Source organism: Littorina saxatilis, linkage group LG6 (genome assembly GCF_037325665.1).
Source record: "Littorina saxatilis isolate snail1 linkage group LG6, US_GU_Lsax_2.0, whole genome shotgun sequence".
Taxonomy (NCBI): Eukaryota; Metazoa; Mollusca; class Gastropoda; order Littorinimorpha; family Littorinidae; genus Littorina; species Littorina saxatilis.
In genome coordinates, this window is record NC_090250.1 from 11445255 (window position 1) to 11461212 (window position 15958).

The following is a 15958-nucleotide window of genomic DNA, read 5'->3' on the forward strand; positions in this document are numbered from 1 at the left end:
TTCATCAATCCAAATGATTTGGATTAACACTATTGTGACTAGCATTGCCACGGCGTTAACGTCCTGCCTGCCCAAGCTTGCCACCAAGAAACTTCCTAAAAATCAGTAACTGTAAAGAAATCTGTCTAGCAAGCTTGAATTAAGTCCAATCACCACCACATTTTGTGTACTAATTAAAAAATGGATGCCCAGTTCAGTCGTGCTATTTATAAGTTTGTCACGCATTTTGTTTTAGCAAAGGGGGGTGAAAGGGGGATAATTTGTGGTTTTTTACATTTTTTTGTGTGTGTTTTCTTTTCCACTGCTTTTTTAAAAGTTATTTTTTAACAGAAAGTATTATAAATAATGTTATAACCAAACAAGGTGTAAAACATGAATTAGCTGAAATATTGTCAACATTCTACACAGAAATAAGGAGACAGTACAAAGAAAAAAACAAGCAAATCCCGCATTCACTCACAGCATCCTTAAATGAAACAAAACTGTGACACTCACCAAATGATGTCTAGGTAATCCATATTGAATATAAGTCACATTTTCACAACAAAGTCCCAACTGTACACCTATGAACATTTCCAAAAGGATTAGGAGGCTCCAGCCATCCATTGTTATCAGTGCTGCCACGCCCCCTTGCAAACTACACGATTCCAAGATCCATGCAGTACCACCCTACCACGTGTAGTTTGCCGACTCATACTAGCAACAACAGGACTGTTTCTTCCTCAATATCACTGCTATTATCGCTTTCTTGAGGCAAAAACAACACGTCGGAATCATGATCTACAGGATCCTCAAGATCCAACATCCGGAGAATCTCCTCCCATGACAAGGCTCGCCTTCGATTCATTTTTTTTGTTCGAAAAAACCACGCAAATCTTCTCTAATTTGCACATGGCGGAAGAGCAAGTCACGTGTATCAAGGGAAACAACTCAATTTATTGCAAGCTTCAAAAACCGGGAAGCAATCACGAGTCGTGTACCTTGTATGTCTGTTACTCAAATAGTCACATCCCGTCTGTAACTCCCCTATGTGGGAGTGGGATAGAGATCCCTTTTCAACCAACAATCTCTCGCATATACACCACCCCTGAAGCACAAGACAGTTTCACAATCATTCAACTTTACTGTACAATCATCCCACAAACAATACTACACATCACTAATAAGCAAATCACATATGCAACAAAACACACACACACAAAATACTGAAGTCCAGAATCAGGAGGGAAAAAAAAATTTCTGGAACAACAACAAAAATATAACAATCTTGAAAACAAACCCAGAAAAATCTAAGTACCCCCAAGTATGTCAGTAATGCAAACAAGTACAGACGCCAAGTCTCTTCCACTAGACTGCTCCGCCACCTGCAATACAAGAATAGACTAAATAGGCTCCACCTGCAACGCAAGATTAGACTGAATATGCAATCAGCAAAATTTCAAGCAAACATGGCAATCACATAAATCAACCAGTCATAAACAAGATGACTACAAGAAAAGAAACCATGAATGTTCAGTCTTTCTTGATTCGGCGTAACTTAATCAATCACACTGACTGTAATTATCGACAGTCCATAGTTCCGCACAGTTTCACACTAAGTGAAGGCGATGACGACTATTCGGTTGGTGTACACTGTTCTTGTTTAGTCTTGGCAAGATCAATTCTTGCGATTACACACACCAGGCACAAAGGTGAAGCAAACCAGCTACTAAATAAGAAGTACTGATATTGCTGGATACAAAGATAAAGTTTCAGCTAGGCAAAAGATATACCAGCCAGGACACAACACCAGACTGCGTGAAGTAAGACCGGGCAGGAAGCTTGGCGGAAGTAGTGTCGAACAACCACCACCGTGCTTCTGACCCCACCTGAAGACAACACGCTGTCCCAGGCGTTACCGCACTCAGTACACCAACTCAGCGGTCGCAGCCCTGAAGCCTGGTAACCATCTCTCCCAGCAAAACTCAATAACGGGCACTGGAAATGAATGAAGGCTAAGTTAAGCTACTAGCCTGAAATTCATAACACCATAATCTAGATAGACAAGTACCTACAAGTTCACTTGGTTGACAATCCCTTTGTCAACAAAAAAACAACAAAGTCAGGATTTTGAAACCCACAACAATCATCTTGCAAAAATTACAAACACCATTATCAAAACTCCCAGTCCTGATTTTGTTCAAAACCATACTCGGTTTGATGCAAGGGAAACAACCGTGTTATTCTCAAATGGTTTAGTTTCCAAGACAAGTCAAACCATACAGGAATTTTCCTGAGTCACAGTAACAGAATTTACTCCAACTGTTAGCGTACGTTTTCATGAGAACACTACCGAAACAGAATTCGTCTTCCTTGCCAAGCAAAAGTTTTAATGAACAAAAAGACAGGACTGCGAGTTTTACCTCCAAGAAAAATTCACGCAAAATCAAAATGGCGGCTCGCAACCATGTGCGGACAATTACACGTCTGGTCAAAAATCGTACGTTAAACAACATTGAAACGAGATATAAATTCCAAGGAGTTAGAGTCGCGACTAATCATGTTACTCTCTTCTGGGGCAACCAACATCGCAGCACCACGTGGAACTTGTGTTTGACTGGCCCAAAAAACCGACAACAAAACTACTCCACTCGTGGTGAGAGGATAGATAGCGTTGAAAAATATTATACAGTGCTATAGAGAAGATTACTGCACTAGCATGCATTCTCTCGCGCACGTGGTCACAAGAATATTTCTCCCCATATCCCAACGACAAAAATTAAACACAAATGAGAAAAACAACTGAACGCAACATTCATGCGCAAAACTCAACCACTCCAGACAAAGTCACAGGTAAAGAACAACTAACCTTGCTGCCCGAGGAAAATTCGACACTCAGCCCTACGTTTCACGGAACACGTCAAGCGAAACCCCACGCAGTCAAACAAGACTGACAGTGGTAGGCCATCAGAGACACAATCGAGCGTCCACTGATTTGGTCAGAGGGAAAGAGCCCGAACAAGCATGTGTGTCGCCTTTTTATACTAGGATCATAATACCGGAATCTACTCAAACGACCGGGAACGATCCCAATAACAGAAAACAACCCCAACAAGACTAGAATTTACGCAGTTACTTCCCCTACACCGTAAACTCGCAATGTTCAGTCAGTTCAGTTTGTGACACCGTCCATGGGCGTGTCAGCGCTGTTACTAATTTAGTCACCTCCCGTCGCGAAAGTGTTAATGCTACATCTACAATGTTTACTCACAAACTTTTATGACGATACAATTAAAACAATTCCATAAAATTCAACATATAAACGAGTACTTACCAAGTTGAAGTTTGTGTAGAATTCCATGATTGCAGTTTACCGGAACGGAGGGTTATGTGAGATGCTCATGCGTAACGAATAGCCATTCTTTATAGCACAGATCATCAACTCGAAAGTATTTGATGATCTGTACAAGTTTGTCATCAACCAAATAACAGTAAAAATAGAACAGATAGAACTGGTCAACAGAATTGGGTAGGGAACTTGAGGGTGGGCACATAACCCTCCGTTCCGGTAAACTGCAATCATGCAATTCTACACAAACTTCAACTTGGTAAGTACTCGTTTATGTGTTGAATTCCATTTCCCGCAGTTTCCCGTCACTGCGGGAATGTGAGACTTCAAAGTTGTTGTTGACAAACATGATCACATTTTCACACACTTACTCTTAATTCAACCTTCCAAGTTCAGTGAAGATTAAGACAGGTGTAAACTCAACGTCAAGTTTTATTGACTAGACTTGTCATGAATCATAAAATTCAACATATACTGATCAGCATGACTATTTGTCATGAATACAGAATGCAAATGTAAATAATTAGCTTCAGCATGACTCAGTGTCATGAACATAAAAGTCAACTTCTATTGACCGTCAGCATGACTTACTAAGTTACTTGTCATGAACGGAATAGAATCATTTAAGATATATGTCGCAGTGACGGGAAACTGCGGGAAATGGAATCTGTACTATCAAAAGTTCGGAATGCATATCGGACTTATTGGATACATTTTTCCTGTTTTTAGATCATTGTAAATTCTCACATGTAAATTTGGGCATTTCTACATAGGCGATGGTACATATGCCAAAAACTTGCAAAATGCAAGTGGCAGATGACTATAATCCACATGCATCATCATCATAATTGGCATAGTGTATGGTCTTGTGAGATGATGCTTGATGCGCCGTGTCAGTCTGTGGATGTGCTGCAGCGCCTCCTTGAAAGACACTCTCTGCTGCAGACAGGACATACTGTGAAACTGAAGGGTTGGCAGAAAGGTGGCGCAGTAGTGCATTTTTTGCGGTCCCTTTTCTCTGCAGCTTTTTGGTGCCTGCTTTTGTCAGCGTGTTGTGAGCCCTGCTTGACTGTGTGTCTCCAGCAATCACAGTCTGCTGCGGTCTCCTCCCAGTCACCTGGATTGATGCTGCACGCATTCATGTCGCGTTTGCAGGCGTCCTTGAACCTCAGTCCGCAGTAAAATGGCCTCCAAGGAACTGTGTTCAAAGCAATATCCCGTGACCACTTTTGTCTCTAGTGAGGAAATGTAGCCCGATATTGCCTAGTGGGCAATAACTTACTGAGCAATAAGCGCTTCGCAGCAGTGAATGGAAACTTTATAATGTTGAATGAAATGATGATGTATGACCCAGTTTCGAAAGGGATCCAGGTGAAAGTGACACAAAGGTGTTTCCGACCATAACCAGTCTGTGTTCACAATCTGACAGCAATCAAAGGTCACACGGATTCACAGGGTCAACCTGCAAACTGTACCTGAATCTGTTTTATGATCATGACACAATGCATGAAAGCTTTCATTTCAAAACCTTATGTATCGTTTCAGTATACATTAAATAGATGAAATTAACCACAGATAGTTCATTTCTTTGTCTTAAAATCAGGTTTTTTTATTCACCAATATGAGCTACCTACCTACATTGACGAGCCCCATCTGCCCGATCGAAACAATTGGTTTCAAGGTGCTAGTGACCCACCTTTGACCCCTTCAGAAAAATGTGTGCCAAACGTGAAGGCCAGGAGTTGGACTTGGCTATCAGAGGCTATCTGAGACGTGCGCCTTGTGAGCATTTTAAAGAGCAGTAAGCGCTTATTCCCGGCTTAACAGCCTTAGGAACCAGGAGGGGGGGGTACAGTTACGGGTTATAAGCCCTACTCAATTGGCGTAGAGAAATTGGCACTGTGGGTTCCCTCCGACGGTGGGATAATTAAACTATCAAGCCTCATTAGTCAGCTACCGCCCGCCTGCATATTTTACGGAAGTGGCCGAAGAAAACTGAATGACTGCAGAGTCTCCATCCTTTGCGCATACATTTTTTCATGATGTCTTTATATTTCTACATGCACACAAATTGTCTTTTGTTTTCCCTGTCTGTCTTATCTGTTCACAACTCTGTCTTATTGTTTTAAACTCATAGACCTGATGAGCAAACGACAGAAAGGCGGAAGCTAAACCCGTGTCTTGAAACAATTAAGCCGTCTGGGATGCAGTTGCAATATTGACAAATAAGTGAAAAGAAGCAAAAAGGAACAGCTGCGAAATGACAGCGAAGTGTGCATTTTTTGGGGTCAATGAAGGGACGATTGCAAACCGGCTTCACTTTGTTTGTGTCAAGCTCCAGCAAACGACAAGCAAAAAGTATCAGTTGTGTGCTGACTAGTTTGCTGTTATATTTTTGTGTTGTGAAGTCACATTGCAAAGCAAAAATCTCCTTTATTGGGTCATGGGATATATAAATTACACCTCTGATTCATCCATGGAATCTTGTGGTATCTTGTCTCAACAGGGTGAATGAATATGACAAAGCCTTCAGTGACGTCATCATATCAATTGACCCTGTCTCGACGAGATACCACCCGATAAAATGGATGAATGGAGGGTAACTATTACATATTGCATTGAGTTCAGTATTACCCCTGTGACACAAATTCAAAAGTGTGTGCTGTCTGTTGCTATTGAGTATATATTACAACTGACACTGAATTTCATGATGGTTCTTCTTTGGCATGTCTAATTCTGTCTTTGTTAAATCTTATGTTTATCCCCAATATATATGTTCAGGATTTCATGCTCTGGGGCGCACAGGGCGAGTTCTGGTTGACATTGCCATCGTCATTTCTCAGACAGGTAGGCTGAAAACATTCCTTCTATCTACATGTGCCTAATTGTCCAAGCAACGCTTGTGACTTTGACTGAAACATGTTCTTGCCAAGATACATAAGAAAGAATTGCATCCTGTTTTCAATCTCTCTGTTTCTCTGTCTGTCTGTGTCTCACTCTCTCGTTGTCTCTCTCTCTCTCTCTCTCTCTCTCTCTCTCTCTCTCTCTCTCTCTCTCTCTCTCTCTCTCTCTCTCTCTCTCTCTCTCTCTCCTTAGCAGCTGAAGGTGTGTGTGTGTGTGTCAGTGTGTGTTAGGGACAGAGAGTGAGACTTGACTATTTGTACAAGATAACAATGAAATTGTACTCGCCAAAACACGAACAAAAAACCCCACCGGTTTAAGGCAGTATATTGAGTCAGCTGTCCTTTAAATATGATTCAAATAGATTACACACTGAACTGCTACTAATATACAGCTGTAATTTCTATAATAAAATGGAATGATCAACAAGATTTGTAAAAGTCCAGAAATACAGCACCACTGATTTCAGATCGATTTATTGCAGACAACCAGGTGTCGCAAAGCCTGGTAAGGGCTCTGTGACAAGTGTGATTTTTCCCAAAGCCAGATTGAAATTGATGGAAAAGTCTTCTGCTTTCTATGTGCTCAAGCAAGTGCTTACAAGGTAGTTTACGGTATTTGTCGTTGCTGAAAGACAGAAAGCAGAATGATGTTTTCAACAAAAGGGAGTCTGATTGTTTCAATCCTTGTCTTAGCAGGTTTACATGTCTGTGACTGTGACGCTGATTTTGTGAGCTAGGTTTTAATCACAAACTGTTTCTGTTTATTTGCAGGATTTTGCTGTGCCTACCTTATTTTCATATCTGAGAATCTGTCGGACTACATCAAGGGAGTGCAAATGTGAGTTTTGTCCTGCAGCTCACATGTGTATAGCATGCTCTCACCGGGCGTTATAAGCCTAGTTGTTCAGTCATCAGCCTTCGGTGTATAAGATGCAGGGTTCAAATCCCACCTGCTGGCATAATGTGGATTTGGGGTTACCCCTCATTTTTCAGCAAACGCTCGCGCGTAATTCAATATGTCTCCTTTCAGATACAATGATTTTTATACGTGAAAAGTGTTTATTTTATGGTTACAAAATAGGATATTCATGACAACCCACATTCTTTGACTTTTGTTGTTTTTAAATTCGTGTGAAAAACGTGTCTCTACTTTCCACAATATTATTTATTTCGGCTTCTCAAACCTCTGTGACCCATACTCAGGGTTCGTACAGGTCATGGAAAACCTGGAAAGTCATGGAATTTGATTTTTAATTTTCCAGGCCTGGAAAGTCATGGAATTTCAATTCAAGCCATGGAAAGTCATGGAATTTAACAAAAATAAGAAAGAAAGAAAAAATGAACCTTTAGCTTGCCAGCGGCGATTTTTGTCGCCCAGCCATTCCACACCCCCCCCCCCCCACCCCCCCCCCCCCCCCCCTTTGCCAGCCAGCGGCGATTTGCGTCGCCAGCACAAGGCTTGTTCGTATGACCAACTTCTCGTTCGTATTTGCATACGAGAATAACAGTATTTTTAACGGCACTTGAGCCAAAGCGAGGCTCACTTCCTTCCGTTATCTCGTCGTGTCATCTGCGCTGCATTTGAGTCGGTTTCGTCAAAGTTTTCTGCTTTTGTTTTTGCATCGATAAAGTACTTTAGCGCTTCGACAAGCAAGATGGAGGATGATGAGTTTGAAACTTTCTTTCGAGTTGTTTCTTGACAACAAAACGTATGCGGAATTGGAACGAATTACCGAGGAAGATCTTCGCAATGAACTGTGTATCGCGGTGAAAAAAATGACAGTTCGTCAAGTCACAGTGACGGTTACGAAACGGAATTTACGAAAGTGCAGATGGATACAAACAGTGGCTGGTCCAGTTTAGGGAAATGACAGGACCAGCAAACATTACCGATAATCTGACTGCGTAGCAAATGCTTGACTTGCTTGTCGAAGAGACACTGCGTAGAAACTGACTCAAATTCAGTGCAAAGCAAGCCAGTGTCAAAACTGGCAGTGACAAGACGTAAAAAGTTTGCATGTTCGGAAATGGCGACCTGTGGATCTAGTCATGGAAAATGTTATTGAGGCTCATGGAAAGTCATGGAAAAGTCATGGAATTTTGTTTCTAAAAATACTGTCACGTTTTATATGTCAAATGAATGACCTAAAACGGTCAATTACTGCTAACTGACTAACCACACCACGATCCACTCTCGCAGTCACACAAAAAAGTTAGAATCAACAAAAGTATAAGTTCTAGACGTCTGTTTATATACACTAACTCTCCACCTCCCTCTTCTCGTGAAGCCAAAAGTGTTTTTACGACCAAGTCGTCAAACAAAACAAAGACAACTGACAAAAGCCAGTTAAAGTTTATGAAATGATAAGAACACGCTGAACCGTGTAAAGTTAGAAAACACTTAGCTGCTCTGTATAAAGTCTTAGCCTGTACAGGCATTAACACTCCACGTTGTCACAACTCAAAGTTCTTCATAAAGGGTTAGAAAGATGACAAGGTGGGGGGCGTGCACTCAACTCTCAGTGTAGCCAGGGTCCATTCGATGAAATGCAGTGGCGCAGAGGTGCATACAGGTGAAAGTCGCAGCAACACCAGCAACAGCCGTAGAACAGCAACCGTACAGCAAAGAACAGCAACCCCCGTCCAGCAAGAGTGTAGCCAAAGTGTAGCCCGTCTCCAGCAACCAGGTAGCAACCGGGTAGTAACCGGGTAGCAAGCTGAAAAACAGAGTAGTTGGTGCAGTGACCATGGCAACAATCCCCCCTTTTTGAGTCACTTGAGAAAAAGTGACTCTATGTAATCGGTCAGTGTTAGTCTGTCCGGCCGGCCGTCTGGCCGGCCGTCCGGCCGGCCGGCCGTCCGTCCGTAGACACCACCTTAACGTTGGACTTTTCTCGGAAACTATCAAAGCGATCGGGCTCATATTTTGTTTAGTCGTGACCTCCAATGACCTCTACACTTTAACGATGGTTTCGTTGACCTTTGACCTTTTTCAAGGTCACAGGTCAGCGTCAAAGGAACAAGAAGGGCAAAGCCCATACGACTCACATGCTTTACACATTTTTCCTACCAAAATACATGTGACCTTGACCAGGTCATCCAAGGTCATGCAACACAAAGCTGTTAATTCAAGACATAGGAAGTACAATGGTGCTTATTGGCTCTTTCTACCATGAGATATGGTCACTTTTAGTGGTTCACTACCTTATTTTGGTCACATTTCATAAGGGTCAAAGTGACCTTGACCTTGATCATATGTGACCGAATGTGTCTCATGATGAAAGCATAACATGTGCCCCACATAATTTTTAAGTTTGAAACAGTTATCTTCCATAGTTCAGGGTCAAGGTCACTTCAAAATATGTATACAATCCAACTTTGAAGAGCTCCTGTGACCTTGACCTTGAAGCAAGGTAAACCAAACTGGTATCAAAAGATGGGGCTTACTTTGCCCTATATATCATATATAGGTGAGGTATTGAATCTCAAAAACTTCAGAGAAAATGGGAAAAATATGAAAAATAGCTGTTTTTTAGGCAACATTTATGGCCCCTGCGACCTTGACCTTGAAGCAAGGTCAAGATGCTATGTATGTTTTTTGGGGCCTTGTCATCATACACCATCTTGCCAAATTTGGTACTGATAGACTGAATAGTGTCCAAGAAATATCCAACGTTAAAGTTTTCCGGACGGACGGACGGACGGACGGACGGACGGACGGACGGACGGACGACTCGGGTGAGTACATAGACTCACTTTTGCTTCGCATGTGAGTCAAAAATTAGACATTTTATATCTTTGACAAAGTTCATCGGATGTGATTGAAACTTTGTAGGATTATTCTTTACATCAAAGTATTTACATCTGTAGCCTTTTACGAACGTTATCAGAAAAACAAGGGAGATAACTAGCCTTTTCTGTTCGGCAACACACAACTTAACGTTGGGCTTTTCTCGGAAACTATAAAAGTGACCGGGCTCAAATTTTATGTGAACGTGACTCATTGTGTTGTGAATAGCAATTTCTTCCTGTCCATCTGATGCCTCATATAATATTCAGAACTGCGAAAGTGACTCGATCGAGCGTTTGCTCTTCTTGTTCCACCTTTAAACATATCTAACTTCCCCCTTCAGCGAGCACGTGGTACCTGCAAGAATAGACTTTTAATAACAACTCAGGACATTTTCTCCTAGCTACTCTCCATATCTGCAAAAACCATATACAGATTACAATTTAGCCGTCGCGATAAAACCTTCGTGGTTGAAAACGACGTTAAACACCAAATAAAGAAAGAAAGAATTACAATTTAGCGTTATAATGAGCAAGTCATACGCTATCATGGAGAAACAAAACAGAGTCTACATTTCACAGACATTGACCGGTCACCAGCGTAAAGTAACGGCTAATTACCTCAACAGCTTGTAAAACGTAGCTCTCCCAAGCAAACCGCTTGAATATTTGGCTCCCGCTCATCAGCGAAAATATGTAGCCAAATCCCTCCGTCCTAAGCCTTCTGTGTATTGCACTAACATCAGAAGCCCGTTGGTAGACCTAAACCAGTCTTGCAATGCGTTGGAATCCTCCAAATCTTAGTCAACGGAAACCCAGACCTGTCGTCTGCAAAGCAAGTGTAGAAAAGAAAGAAAGACGGGAAAAAGAAAAACCATGTGATCTCCCTAACCAATCAGCAATCGCCTGTCCTAGAACAGGTGATCTCCCTGACCAATCACTGGTCGCCTACCATACGCAGGTATAGCATGCCCGGAACACGTGATTTAACAGTGAGCGAAAAATCACCCCATTTTCCCGCACAGATTTCACGCCGGCAATTTCCTCGTGAATTTCGTGATCGTCAACAAAACTTTTCCGCAATGCGCATTGCATTGCAATTTGGGAAAGGCGCCCCACAAAGAGTTCCTTTCCCACTCGTGTCACTGAAACCGTGACACATACACTGAACTCAATGTCATTATTTCTCCTGCTGGATGTGGTTTTATTAGGAAATCTGTTAATATCAGAGAAAAATCGGTTTAGAATTTGATCAACATTTTATTATGACAGAGCCCATTGTGTGGAAATGTATTTGTCAAGGTAAGACACAATTTATTTACCAAAAATTGACTGAACAATTGTTACTGTCTCAAAATGTATTGAAAAATGGTCTGAATCCGTAGACTGTTAGATAAGAAGGTTATTTTTCAACATGTCTTTAAAACAACAAAGGATACCTGTCGGTAATGGTTCCAGTTTCGATTATTGTACAGAATTTTGCCGACAGAACGGTTTCTATTTTTGCGAAAAATTGTGGATACGCCATTGTGTACATTTTGCGGTAGAGATGAAGAAACCCTTATACAGCAGTCCCTGCAATGTACGTCCCCCGGCGTGAGCGGCCACCTGACATGTACAGACACATTTGCTTAGCACGGAGTGTTTTCCTTCTATATTTGCCCCCCCCCCTTAAACGGCCACCTGCAAAACGTGGACGCGGACACTAATTTTCGGTCCCAACAGAAGGTCATACCTGCAATGTACGGACAGACCATCGTCAAATTTTCACCACAACAAAATCAATAACAGAGCAGTCCGGCTCTTAGTACAAAGGTCACAGCCGCAAAGGCGTGATGACAGTCACTGACAACTTGAGTGCACGTGTACCCATCAGAAGGGGGGTAGTTTTGGTCAGGAATGGAGTACATGCGAAGATGCCAACATGAAAATGCACTATGCTCTTTATTCTTGTCTGTTGGACGTTAACAACAAAAGCCACAGTCGATGAAGGTCCTGAGCGAAAGAGTGAAAAATCGGCCACAGTTCTCAGCATCGCGTGTCTGTGTGTAACCTCTTTCATTGACAAGATACTCAGCCTTGACCAGTAAGTCGGTGGTCATGTCACTTTTTGTTCTACCTTGGACTTCGTGTACAGTACCTGCGGAAGAAACGCAACTCATTTGCGCCCGCTGTTGCAAGTGAATTTTTGTCATTTTTCAAATTGTCGTAAAATATATACCAGAGAAGGTACATAAAAAAGGAAGACAGATTCGTGGAGAATATTTTACTGGCTGTACGATTAGTGCATATTATTTAATCGATTTCTTTTTTTTACCTTTTTATAAACTGTGTTATACAGGGTAGGGGTCAAACGAGTCGTGATTGCAGGCGAACGTGTCACTTGGACACAAAATTTGTAAAAATGCATATTTTTCAACCAGGTAAAGACAGTTGTGGAGAAAATTCATCTCGCAACATGATCATTTAATTAGAATTATTCACGGCAAAAAAACAGCACAAAAAAACTAATTTTAGTAAGTCTAATGTCTTGGTTTTAACATGTGAAGAAGAATTTGAATTGGATGAATACTGTCGGAGTTTTTTTTCGTGTTGTATGAGAAAGACAATAACAACTACTCACCCCTGCTGTTGCAAATACACTCACTCTTACCTTCTGCAATTAACAACCCCAGTCCAAAAACAAAGGCAAAATATTGTACAGCATATTTGCCAGTGTAATGTGAAGGAGGAGGGATTGCCAGAAGGTTAGTACACTGTCTACTCTATGGTCTTTGCTCCCAAGTAAGGAGGAGAGAGAAACACCTGGCCAGGGCAATTAGATGGACAGAAGTCGTAAATCGGCATGCTTGACTGCACAGCAGACAATAGAGGATGGTTAACCACTAACCATGCTGCCTAAGGGGTGTCATGTTTGACTGATGTGCAATGGGGTGTGAAGTTTGAGGCGTGCTGTACAAGTCCACAAGAAAAAACGTGCTTTTAAACAAAGCAAAACCGGAACAGCAGACACACACCCCCCCCCAAAAAAAAAAATTTGTTTTTTTGTTTTAAAGGTTGGTCCTGTTTTTTTCAGGGTCCAAGAGGTCTTTGCGATATGGCAGAATTCACGATTAAATTACATATTCTTACCCAACTCACATAGATAGCAATAACTTCGTTTGGTTGCTAAGACATTGAAGCACTCTTACGTGGTAACATGGGGAGATAACTCTAAAACAAAAACCACATGCCATATAAGGCATGGTCCGTGGTGGTTATCTCCCCTACCGGTGTACTGCGCATGCGCAGGATGTATACCGGTGACACTCATTCCTTTTCCTTCAACGCACGGCGCTGGACGTGTTTGAAGTGCTCTGGGTTTTCTTTAGCCATTGGTCTTTACTTGTGTGGAGACCATCGAATCTCGGTAACGTTGTTTCATCTTTCTCCCCTTCTTCAATCGGTGAGAGATTTTATTTTTCTTATTGAGAGAATTTTCTTAGCGTATTTGATCGTTTTGCATCTTGTTGTTGTTAGTTCATTTTTGATTCAAAATGGCTGACAAGCAGAAAGATAAAGAGAAGGTTCGGAGTTCTGCCAAGCAGGTTAGCTCTCCAGGGTCTCACTCAGGCAAAGCGGGCAAAACTAAAGCTAAGGCGGCTACGGCCACAACTACTCGTAGTTCTCAGAAAAATTCTCTTAGTGAGAACTCGTCCATTGTTAGCGTTCTCAACCCGGAGACTCAAGAATCCTTTTTTGTTTCCATTGATGCCAAACCTACCTCTACTGACAAAGCATTTTTGGAGAAAGTTCAGGCTCCTCAAGCCGATCAATCTTTGGGTAAAGCCGATTTACTGGCTATTTTGTCTTCTTTCAAGACAGAGGTTCATGACATGTTAGCGACGGAACGGCAGATAGCTTTGTCTGCTTCACTGCCCCTCCCGTCAGGAGTTGGAAACTCTAAGTCTCTTGCGCGGGTTCGTTCAGAACCAGCTGCGACTGTTACGTCTGCTGACGTAGTTGCAGAACCAACAGTGGTGTTGGAATTGTCGTCAGGAACTCCTTTCGACAAATTTTTGTCTGATTTTCAGACAACAGCACCTCCTGGTCCTCTCTGCGCTTACGCGTCGACAGGAGGTGTTCTTGGCGAAGTACGCAAACCTGCGGCAACGGTTTCCGCTCTAGCGGAAGTGCATACCAGCCATAAAGTTCATTCCTCACGTCAGCCTTATGCCCTACCGGGGTACGGGTTGCGGTGTGAAGAGCATGTGTCCGCCACTTCCGGTAGTAGGACAACAGGATTTTCCGGTTGCCATTCTATGGGTCCGGTTGGTGCTGATGCTTACCAATCCACTGCTGGTTCCGCTTCCGCTTCTGCGGCCGTGGCTTCCGGTGGCAGGATGGTATTGCCTTCTGCCGCTAACACTTCTGTGTTGGTAGTTGGCACTCATCAGCCTTCGGCTTCCGGTTCCGCTTCTGCGGCTTCCGCTGCTGTTACACAGGTTGCATCCACTTCCTCTCCCAGCGTTTTCGCTGGCATGAGGCAGGTGGATGGGGGATCCGTTCACGGAGTTCCGGCTTCCGGGAATTTTTCCCAACCTTTTCCGGTTTCGGCACATGTCGCCTCAACGGGATTGGTTTCCGGTTCTCATCCCTCAGATGATCGTTGAGATACTACTGAACAGGATGAAGAGGATATGGAAGAAGAAGCTTCTGAAGCAGATGGGGATGCCCCTCTTCGACTTCCGGCTAAGCTGCCATTTTTGTTGGCACTAGCAGCAGAGGTTACTGCGCACTATTTCCCTGAAGGGGTAGCGGTAGCATCTTCATCCTGCTGTTCCTCCACCTTTGCTGATTTTGCTCCGTCTCATGAGCAATCTGCGAACTTCAAGTTTTTAGTGTCTCCTTCAGTGGCTTTTCAACTTGCAAAAGTTTTTTCAAACGATGTTTCTTCCCCACCTCTGCCTTTGTTGACAGCGCATGCGGAAGCTCCTGCTTCGGCTTTGCCTTGGCTTGCGACTCCTGGACGTGTGGCTCATCACTCCGTGACCACCAACCGGAAGCTTCGTCTTGCTAACACTGGCAGGAACTTGATCAATTCCTTTGCCTTGCCTACGGTTCCACTTCCGGTTTCATCGGACTTGGCAACCATTAGACAAGATGGTTACAACTGTAACCGAGTGCTGAAACACCACAATCACCTTTGGAGGCGAAGTCCAATCAAACAGGATTGAGGATTTTAGAGCTTATTTCTAAGCCCTATAAAAACTGTTATGCATTCGCAAAGGAATCCATGAACATACAGAGAGACAAAAGCCGCCAGACCCCATCACAAACAGAACTCTACAATCCACAGGTGTTGCCTACTTCTAAGGCGAACAACTCTGCAGAGTCTGCTGTGAAGGGCGACGGTAGTCTCCCTGTCACACAACAAAGAGAGACTTTCTGTTTGTAAAGAAAAGGATCTCATTGCTGTTGAGGAATGCGGCCGCTCTTCCGTGGAATTATCGTCTTTGACTGGGACGCTGATTCGATCTCTCGCGTGCAGTTACGTCCTCACTGGATTCCTTTGTGTTCAGGCAGGACGCAGATCCAAAGGATGTGGCTTTGCTCTTTGCAACCTTAGCGAGGGTATCTTCAGAGCAAATGGCTATGTCTGCGAGATTGTACGCGCAGGCTATTTTCTGGTGACAAGAAGCTCTTTTGACGGGCTCTCGTCTAGAGGATAAGAACATTCAGGACTCTCTTAGGGTCTCCCCTTTTCTTGAGGGCTCCCTACTCGGACAGGACGCGCTGAACGCACTGCAAAAGCAGTCACAGCAATCCAAGGACTTGCAGTTCGTCAAACTTTCAGAGTTGGCTTTCGCTAAACATCAGAACAAACGCAGCGGACCGCCTGCTCAGTCTTTCTCTGGGTCTTCCAATGCTGGTCAGAATTCAAAGACGGGTTCGGCTT

At 43.0% G+C, this 15958-nt stretch overlaps 1 protein-coding gene across 1 annotated transcript in view; it reads left to right on the forward strand.

Annotated features, from left to right (window-relative positions):
* The window catches only part of LOC138968522 (uncharacterized), a 156380-nt gene that overhangs the window by 31571 nt on the left and 108851 nt on the right, over nt 1–15958 (forward strand). Inside the window, exons 5-6 of the mRNA XM_070341101.1 lie at nt 6110–6175; nt 7003–7069. Of these exons, the coding sequence (XP_070197202.1) occupies nt 6110–6175; nt 7003–7069 (133 nt within the window). The remainder of the gene's footprint in view (nt 1–6109; nt 6176–7002; nt 7070–15958) is intronic.